At 34.5% G+C, this 10,185-nt stretch overlaps 1 protein-coding gene across 1 annotated transcript in view; it reads left to right on the top strand.

Moving 5' to 3' along the window:
* The first annotated feature begins 2,952 nt into the window (after positions 1 to 2,952).
* The window catches only part of LOC136065605 (nuclear pore complex protein NUP160-like), a 17,308-nt gene continuing 10,075 nt past the window's right edge, over positions 2,953 to 10,185 (top strand). Inside the window, exons 1-5 of the mRNA XM_065769077.1 lie at positions 2,953 to 3,281; positions 3,366 to 3,763; positions 3,850 to 3,910; positions 5,494 to 5,651; positions 8,723 to 8,889. Of these exons, the coding sequence (XP_065625149.1) occupies positions 3,097 to 3,281; positions 3,366 to 3,763; positions 3,850 to 3,910; positions 5,494 to 5,651; positions 8,723 to 8,889 (969 nt within the window). The 5' untranslated portion in view covers positions 2,953 to 3,096. The remainder of the gene's footprint in view (positions 3,282 to 3,365; positions 3,764 to 3,849; positions 3,911 to 5,493; positions 5,652 to 8,722; positions 8,890 to 10,185) is intronic.

Here is a 10,185-nt window from a genome sequence, read left to right as displayed (position 1 = left end):
AAAAAAAAAATGCTGATTTGTGTTTCTATTTAAGTTTGGGTTTGTGATTTGTGTTTTTCTTTTTTCTTTTTTTATGAGTTAAGAGTCTATATTAACAAAGAAGATAATAACTAAATAAAAAAGCCGATTTAAGTTTATGTTTGGGTTTGTGATTTGTGTTTCTGAATCTGTGGTTGTGAATCTTGTGATTTCTGAATTTGGATGTAAAATTGATTTTTTATTTTATTATTTTATTTTATGATTTGGTCGTATTGGGCCATGGCTTTTGATTAGGTTTAGAAATGGTTGGACGGAGCCCGCAGGGCCCGTGAAGCCCGATGGGGCGAGTTTGGGTTTTTAAAAAAACCCGTTTATTAAACGGGCCGGGTTCGGGTAACGGGTAAAGTCCTGCGGGTCAGGTTCGGATATCAAGAAACCCGACCCGTTGCCATTCCTACTTGTCGGGCTTTGTCAAAAAATGAGCCTCAACACTCTTAAAGATGGTGAAGGATTAGTAAAAGTATCCATAATTACAGCATCATCATCACTTTCCAAATTTACAATCGGAGAAGTTGCTGTACTCTAATTATCAAAGCAAAATATATAATTAAAATTCTAGTTTATTTAAAACATTTAAAGAAACTGTGAACATAAGACATTCATCCAAATGACAATAAGTCAATGACATTTTCAATTTTTTCAACAATCAAACACACAAACAATTAAATATAATGTTAGCAGAGCAATATATTATATTACTATTGCTAAATCATAATATTAAAAAATCAATCCAAAAACTAAAAACATTTAGGGATTTAAAAGAATGATGAAAATGATTAAACTTACCTTCACCATAGTTGATGATTTGTGGTTGTGCTCCTCTTAAATGGGTCAATAGGTGGCGAGATCTAGGTTGTGTGGCCTATGGGTGGCAAGAGACAGAGAAATGAGAAAGCAGAGCAATGGAGCGTGGAGTGTGGAGCATATATGGTGAGAAAGAGGAAGCTTGGTCTGAAGATTTAAGGACTGAAAGAAATAAGAAGAGAAGATAAAGAAAAGAGTAGAGACACAGAGAGAAGAGTATAGGCAGAGAAAAAGGTAGAGGTGCAATAGTGAAACTGAGAAAGTGTGAAACTGAAACACTTACAAGCTTTGTGTGAAAGTGTGAAAAGAAGGGCAGAGACGCAAGAGTAGAGGAACTGAGCAAGCTTTGGCATTTGTGGTTTGTCATGTTTCACGTTTGTGCATTTGGACTACAACTAGTCAGCTAGTCAAATTGAATGAGATTTTATTTTTATTTTTTTTAATGGTTGTCTTGTCTTGTCTCATACTCTCATGTCTATGAAGCTTTTATTGGTTGTGAAGCTCAAATAATCAAATTGAATGTGAAGCTCTTAGTGATTGTCTTGTCTTGTTTGTTGTCTCATATGAAGTGTGAATATCTATAATCTATTGACTATTGGTTCTAGTGCTTTGTGCTTTATGCACCTGGTATCAAGATGTAGTCTAAATATTTTTTTAGAGAATTTTTTTAAACGGGTTTGGTTGACCCGAAAAAAAAAAAAAAATCAAGTTGAGTCACGGGAATTTTTATTTTTTTATTTTATTTTAAAAAATCTTGTGCCTTTTTTATTTATTTTATTTTAAAAAACTGAGGAATTTTTAACTAACATTAAAAAAGTCTATGTCGGCATTTAAATAAAATAAAAAAGGCACATTAGAAAAAAAAAAATTTTAAAAAATCCTCAATTTTTTAAAAATAAAATAAATAAATAAAATCAACTTTTCAGAAGAATATGTTCATGTTTTTTGTGTTCTTCCCTACCTATTTATGTTCAATCCTTATTTTCTTGTCCTTTCTTTCTCTTTTTTCTACTTTTTTTTTTTAACCAAACACTTCAAAACTCAAATCAATTACAGTTAAGCAAAATAACATTTTATTAAGCATTTTTTTTGCAACCAAATGCAATTGTTAGGAACCCACAGTTGGGTATAGAATGCATTTATTTAGTTAGTTGGTTAGTTAGTTACAATCCTAAGCATGTTAATCACATTTAATACATGTTGGAATTATTAATGTACATGAGGAATAATATGACCATTAGAATAAGGTCATGTGGGCCAATAGAATAGTTTCATGGTTTTATAAATACCTGCTTGTAATCATATTTTCATCATTGAGGAATAAACCAATTTCTTAGTACATTAATGCATCTCTCTCTGTCTCTCTCTCTTAATCTCTCTCTTTCTTCATAGAGGGTGACTATCTCGAATTAAGTCAATTTCCCTACAATTTCCATCAATCCCCCTATAACTCCTATCCAGTCCTATTAGGAACCACTAGGTTTCTAACAGCAACAAATTCTCATTCACAGACCCATAAAATTCTCATTCACAAATCCATAATGTTCCTTTTCAACCCATGAAAAATCAATTGTAAATAAAGCAAACCCACACCACACACAACCAAAAAACTAACCCACCAATTGCGAACCCTACCAATGGACCCAATTGACCATCGTGACCCAAAAAACACAACCAACACCACCGATCTGGCCTAGCTACCACGGATCTCCACCTCCACCACCAATCTAAGCCCATCTCTCCACCCCCACTAATTTGAGCCTCTCTCTCTCTCTCTCTCTCTCTCTCTAACCCAAATCAAATCCATATTAGTGGTGAATGATGAAGTGAGAGAGAGAGAGAGAGAGAGAGAGAGAGAGATTTACTATTATATATCCTTAGGGCATACATTAGTAAAATTATTTTTTGAATGCCAAATAATATTTTAAATATTATTTTAACGGTCACATCAGCGTCTATTATGCCAATAGTGTATTTTGTCTATCATGTAAGCAATTTCTATTAGTGAAATAACGGTAATGACTAAAATGAATACATTTTTTTTGATTTTAGGTATCATACAAAAGAAAAAGCGGAGACACCTAAAATATAAGAAAAAAAGAAAAGAAAAAAAGGTGTATCCACGCTCATGAGTAATTAACCCACTCACTGATGGCAGGGAAAGGCGCGGCATGTCTCCAGTTTAAATGAACTAAACTAAACCCTGGGCAGGGCAGTGGGCACTCAAAAAGAGTTTTAGGGTTTAGGAAGAAGATGGGGTTGGCCGGGATGGAAGTTCCAATTATCGGCTCCGATTCCGTCAACTGGGTTGAGCTCTTTGTCTCTCCTTCATCGTCTACTTCTACTTCACCGCCTTTCGCCCCTCTGACCGTAGAGGATTACTCCTCCTCTTGCTCTATCATTCAACATCATCACGATTCTCCTGCCTATCTCATATGGTTGGTATTCTTTCTTTCTTTGTTTCTCAACTTCCATTTTCATTGAATTGCTATTTTAATCGACTCAACTATTCGCTGCAACAGGAGAATTCACAAAACCCTTCCTCATTCCCTTGAATTGCTACAGCTTTCTTCTTCTACTAATGTAGGTTTTCCTTCCGTCGGTCTTCGATTCACATTCCCCGATGCGCTCTCTCCCTTCGCTTCTGTTTGTTTCTCCCAAAATCAGATTACTCTCTATGTTTTGACCATCTCGGGGCTCGCTTACCTCTTAAAACTCACCAACAACATTTCCTCCTATAATGTTTCCAATTCCACTTTCCCACCAGATCATCTTTTTGAGTTTGATATTCGTCGCACTCATTCCAACCATGGACCCATCACGTCTGTAGCAGCAACCGCAGGCTGTCTTGTAGCTGGCTTCAATGATGGATCTGTCTGCTGCTTCCAACTTGGCACCATACTTGACCACACTGCTCCTGGTATTATCATCAATTTCTAATTTCAACAATGTCAGTCACTGACTGTTATCACTTTTCACCACTAACATGCTTGCCTGCTTGCTTAGGTTTTGTCCATGAGCTGCGCGATGATTCAGGAATGGGTCGTTTGTGGGGTTTCATGTCCAGGTATCAGAAAACTGTTTCCGCATTTATTTCTCATATCATCCAAATCAGTCTGAATTACAATGTGAAATATGATGGGTTTTTGCATAGTATATATATGTGTATATTCAACAAATGTTCTGTTAACCAGTTAGATTTACTGTCTAGATTATTTCCCCATCTAACGGAAGTTTGATTATCTGTGCTGGCCATAAATTTTTCTTTTTTGAGAATTTGCTGCTGTTGTGGGATGCTTATTTAAAGGTTTCCTATCTTGTAATAGGATATTGGCTGGTGATTAAGGTATTGGGAGAGTAGCATTTTGTGCTCAATGTTTTTTACTCTTGTTTCTTTGAGTTCAAACGGCTTTAGTGTATGTTTGGAATGGAGGGAGACAGGAGGACAGGGGAGGAGGATGAGCCACCTTCCCCTCTCTTCTCATCTCCACCCATCAAACATAGTATTAGATTTATCATGTCATTTGGCTTTGGGCCTCTTGATTTTGGCTGTAATGAATGAAGTGAGTTAATAGGAAGAAGATTCTAAGTACACACATGTGTTTTATTATACTTATACAAGTCTTTACTTGCCTCTTGTTAAAGAATCAGTTCCAATATAAAAGAACACTCTTGATACTCTGGAAATCATGATTTTGGCATAAGCAGTATCAAATTATTGAATTTGATTATTCTTGAAATTAAGATATGTGGTTATGGTGGCAAATTCAAGAGCGAGGATGAAATTTTGAATAATTAGCAGTGTCAATTTATTCATTTTGATTATTCTTGAAAGTAAGATATGTGATTTTATGATGGCAAGTTCAAGAGTGAGGATGAAATATTGAAAGCTATAATAATTATGTTAAGGTGTAGGCTGCTGCAAAAGAAGAAAAATAAAAAGCTCTAAGAATAAGGTACTGTGCTGCATATGGAGCCTGGGAAATCTCTGCTGTTGTTTAGTTGTATCTTTTTGTTATTGTTCTTGTTAGTTAGAAGGTGTTTCTGCTATTTTGTGTGTTGCTGGGCTTTATCTGTAATTTTGGTACTTGTTTTTCTAGGTATTGAGCTGTAACTTTCTTTCTTTGTTTCATAATAATAGTAAGGTTACTGATCAAAAGGAAAAAAAAAAAAAAACATTAATAATAAGGTTGTATCTAGTGCACAAAGCTCCTATTTTTGTGGGGTCTGAGATTGGGGATTGTGGGATTGGTGATAGGTAGGTAGCCTTAAACCAGTTGTTTTTTAAAGAGGTTGATTCCAGTACTCAAACTTGCAACTTGTTGCCTTTGGTGGAAGGCACTTGCCATTGTAGCAAGGCCCAAGCTTTGTTTTATAATAATAGAGTAACTAAGTTTGTGGTAGTCATTAATCTACAGAAACTCTGTTTCATTGTTTGAATAAATTTTATAATAAAAACAATAAAAGAGAGAGAAATGTGATTTGATTTCATACTTTTAACCTACTGCGACCCATATCATCTCTTGCTTTCCTTCTATTGGGATTACTGAGGCCTTGATTTCCAGTCTTATTGATGTTCATAATGCTAGTACTACTATAACTTGTTAATTTTTTTAATCACTGATTAACTTGTAAATATTTGTCATGCAGGGGTAGGATTGTAGGACCTGTGCAGGACTTAGTAATATATGAGGTGCATGGAAAACAATTTCTATTTGTGCTTCATTCTGATGGGATCTTACGAGTATGGGATAGTACAAGTCATAGCAGGATCTTTAGTCATTCAATGAGCATTCCAGAATTGGCAGGCAATTTCAATTACTTTCTTTTTTCCTTCCCAAACTTTCAATTTGTTCAATCATTGTATATTCATTTCTAGACTCCCATTACCTCTCAAAAAAATTTTAGCCAAAATTTATTATTCAGTGTGTTTGGGTGAGTTTATTTTCCTTGGCTTATTTTGCTTAAAAAATAAGCAAACTAGCAAAGTAAATAAACATTTGTACCTAGAAAAAATTGAAGCTTGAAAAAGCTGTAATAAATCAGAATATAAGCTTAACCAAACATGCTTTGTCTTACTTTTAGACACCTTAAATGATACACTATTCTTAGATCATTGATTAGGTTTTGTCAACGAACTCTAGCTCAAATGTCACTTCTTCCTCTCTCAAATGACAAAAATTTGGTCTGTCCTGCGAATATCTGCTGTATCACCAGGAAAATATTGAAATGGTGTTTAGAAAAATTAGGCAATCATGAATCAGGTGCTCAATTAGGTGTTCAGCAAATATGATTCTGTTTGCATAAAGTTCTCACAATTATAGTTGGTGCATCGAACAAAAAATATTGATGATGAGAAGTGAAGGTGATGCAATGATGTCAAAGGTGATTGGCTTCAAGCAAATATTTGGTATTTAAAGGAATGTAGTGAAGTTTGCTCCGCTGTAAGTTTGCTGCTCATGCTTTATGGAGAAGTCTTTTTCATGTTTGGGATTCAGTGGGTGATACTGAGGACAATTGCTGCTCTTCTTTTTGCAAGGAGGAATTGTTTGGGGAAACACTCCTCCAATGTTTGGAATATGCCAGCTTGTTTGATGTGGTTAATTTGGAGGGAACGAAATACCCACAGATTTGAAGATATTGAGAGATCTGTTGATCTTTTGAAGTCTTTGCTAGTTGGGACCTTGTTTGAGTGGTCTCGGATTTGGAATTTTACGCAATGTATATTTTCATCTTTGATTTCCTACAATTTGTTAATTCTTCTTTTTGATTTTTTTGTATTTGTTTTGAGTACAATTTGTTCACCATCGTGAACATGATGTACTTTTGTTCAATAAAGATTCTATTGCCTATCCAAAGAAAAAAAGGAATGTAGATGGATTTACTGAAGATTTGAAAGCTTACATATTGTGTAGAGATTTGGCACTTTTTGAGAGTGGATTATGCTACTAGGTCTAGAAATAGTTGGCATGAAACTTGGACAATGTTGATGAGATTCTATGAGAAGTTTTGCAATAGATAGAATCTTTTTCTCAATGAGAGAAAAAGAGATAGAGACTATGTTTGTGATAGTTGTAAATGGGTGTTTTTATTACAGATGCCAATGAGCTCCAGCTTAATGCACCTCTTTTGCAATAGGAAGGTAGACAGTGATGTTATAGGTTCAAGACTCACATAGATGGGTGTGTAATTTACCAATAAAAAAAGGGCAAGATTTAGGTACAGTACTTAGGTGTTGTTTCTTAGTTTTCCTTCTTAAGATTCTGCTATGTGAATTTTTTCCCATGGGATGAAAGCCTATTTTTTAGTTAAATAGGCACATGGCAAAATCTTAAAAGGGAAACCTAAGCAACAACACTTAAGGTACTGTACTTAAGTTTTGTCCATAAAAAAATATTATTAACCATGCTTCCTATGCCATCTAGATAAAAACTTTTTTTTTTTTTTTTGGTTTATTTGTTTTGCAAGCATTTAAAATGCCATGTCAAGATGACATAATTTACAAAAACTATCTGGACATGTTTCTTCTTTGACCTTTTCATCTATGTTCTTGTTTTCAATATTGATGGAAAATTTTGATGTAAGAAAAAATTTGGGAATTTGTCTATTTGTGCTTGTAGTGGGTTAAGGGGTTAGGAGTTGTGGATCTAGGGTTTGAAGTTGTAGAATTAAGGGTTAGTACTTAAATTAGATAGGTTTGATTAATTTATTTATTTTTGATAAGTAATAAAACTTTATTAAAATTAAAAACGTAGACCATGTACACAGATTACAAACAAACTAAGCACCAAAAGGACAATAGTCAAGTGTCTCAAACATGTGATCAAAGGAAAATAGAGAGGAAGCATTCATCCACTCAAATAAAGATATGAGAAGAATAAGCTTAAGACCAGGCACTGATTTCTCCTGTCCCTCTAAAGTCTGTGCATTCCTCTCACACCAAAGGCGCCACATGAGACAATGGGGGATCTTGCTCTAGATCGTATGACTTTTGGGTCCACCCAACCTTCTGTTCCGGCTATTGAGGAGATCTTCAACACCCTCTAGCATAACCCACATGCTTCCAAACAATTTGAAAATCATGTTCCATAATGCATAAGCAATGGGGCAATGAATAAGCAGATCATAGGGTTCTAGGGTTTGATAGGAAAGAGGAAGGGTTTGAAATGGGGTTGTAAGGAAGTAGGAAAAAGGAGAAATATATGATGTTCAAGGTTGTATGAACAGCACCTGTAAAAAATAGCATAAGAATTAGAAGAAGAAAAGAGAGAATAGAAAGGGGAAAAGAACACACGATGGCCAACATGCATCAATGCTCAAGACACTCAATATTTTTATTAATAAACTCCATCTATTCTTCAAGAACATAAATTATATATAGCCAAAAGCTTATTGTTTCCAATGGAGACATCCAAGGTTCAAATTCCTCCTCCCCAACTAGCCAATTGGATTGAGCATAAATAAATATGACTAGTTACCTAAAACCTAATAAGGTAATAACTAATGAAAGACTAATTTGGGCCCAAAGAAAAGAAAACATAAGATAAGACTCAATTAAATTAATAAAATAACCTTGATTTGCAAGAATTGCAGATATGACAAATTTGTCATTGAATACAAAAACCGACCATAACTTGTTAAATAAAGACCCAAATTAAATTTTTTTTAATCCTAAGACACGTATAACTAGATCTTTAAAACCGCATAAATTTTACTTCAAGTTGGACTTCACCTGTGGTCCCATAAAATAAATCTTGAATATAGATAACTTTGTGTGGTAACTAATTAATCTTCATGGTTGCATCAATTTTTTAGTTGCTTATGGTTACTGTAGTGTGTACTTATATCTACAACGTTTGCTTCTTTCTTGTACTTTCAGGAGCTACTTTTAAAAGGTTATGGGTGGGCCAAGTTGAAAATGATTCAAGTATAATTCCATTGGCTATCTTGTATGGAGAAACCTTGGTATGTATTTTTCTAAATGATACCAAATGTTTAACTTGTTTCCGAAGCCTAAAAAGTTTTGTTGTTGAAAATTATTTGTCTTAAAACCTTAGGGTATTGAAAATCGTTACACCAAACAGCCCCCCATCCTAATAACAATGAACCCATTATAGGTCTTAAAGTGCATAACAACAAGTGGGGTTTCCTTAAGTCAAACTAAAAATGTATTATGTATTCCTAAGTCTAATTGATGTCATGATGCGAACAATCAATTCTTATATTAGAAAGTGTGCTAACAATATATATTAAGTATCGTTTACTAATTGATATAAACTAGTCAATTTAAGCCATTAGCAAGTGATTAACAATGCATATTAAGCACAATGTTTACTGAAAAACCCTTTACATAAGCTTGGAATTGTACACGGATCCTGATTGGAAACAAATACACTTTCTTCCAACCTGTTGATCCCAAGTATGACAATTGTAGAGTCCTAAATTCTTAGTTCTTTGTGGAAGAGTATAAACCTCTAATTAGTAGTACTCTACTCTTCCAAGATACTACTAAACTTGAGTAGGACAAATGTGGGAATTATTTTTCTGGTGTAAGCAACCTTTGTTGGATTTATCAGCTCCGTCATAATTATTTCTCCAGCCAATAGGATGATAAAAGGATGGACGGTTATTATGCTCAATTCAAAAAACATGTGAGTAGCTTAACATCTTTTTTTTTTCTTTTAATTGGTAAGTTACACATGAGCCCAGTGGGGTCTTCAATTTAGAACCTCACCCTCTAACCATTTTTTTAAAATTCAATTGTTATATTAAGAAGAGGAGGGGGATTTGAAGCCTGATTATCAATATAAAGGGAACCAAGCTATGCTATTGAGTTATAAGGCTCTTAACCTAACCAAGTTTTTTGAGGAGCTTTATATGACCATCTCTATAGATATTAGAGCCACGTACAGGCAGGGAGTGTCTGCATGCTGCTTGGTTCCTTTTTGGCCTTCATCATTTGTTCCTTTGTGTTTGACGTGCTGTGTATGGGGAGAGAGGATTGTTCGCATTTTTGAAGATTGTGAATTGGCACTATTTCAGCTGAAACTTTTGTTCATGTCTTTACATGAATGAGTGCTGCTGCTAACATGTCTACATCTACACTACAACACTTCATAGATTAGCTGAATTTTAGAAGATAATTTGTATTTTTTTTTCTTCTTTTTGGGTGCCCTTTGTATACTCTTCATGTACTAGGGTTGCACCACTTTTGCACTATTAACTGATTACAATTATCCATAAAAGATTTATTAAAAAAAAAAATGGTTTGAGGGGAATTCATTTGGTAGAATTTTGAATTAATTCTTTTAATATTAACTCTCCCTCCCTCCCCCCCCCCCC

Source organism: Quercus suber, unplaced genomic scaffold (genome assembly GCF_002906115.3).
Source record: "Quercus suber isolate HL8 unplaced genomic scaffold, Cork oak 2.0 scaffold_1045, whole genome shotgun sequence".
In the NCBI taxonomy this organism is placed as follows: domain Eukaryota; kingdom Viridiplantae; phylum Streptophyta; class Magnoliopsida; order Fagales; family Fagaceae; genus Quercus; species Quercus suber.
The sequence above is the reverse complement of the archived record's forward strand: the minus strand, read 5'-3'. Positions and strand labels throughout refer to the sequence as shown.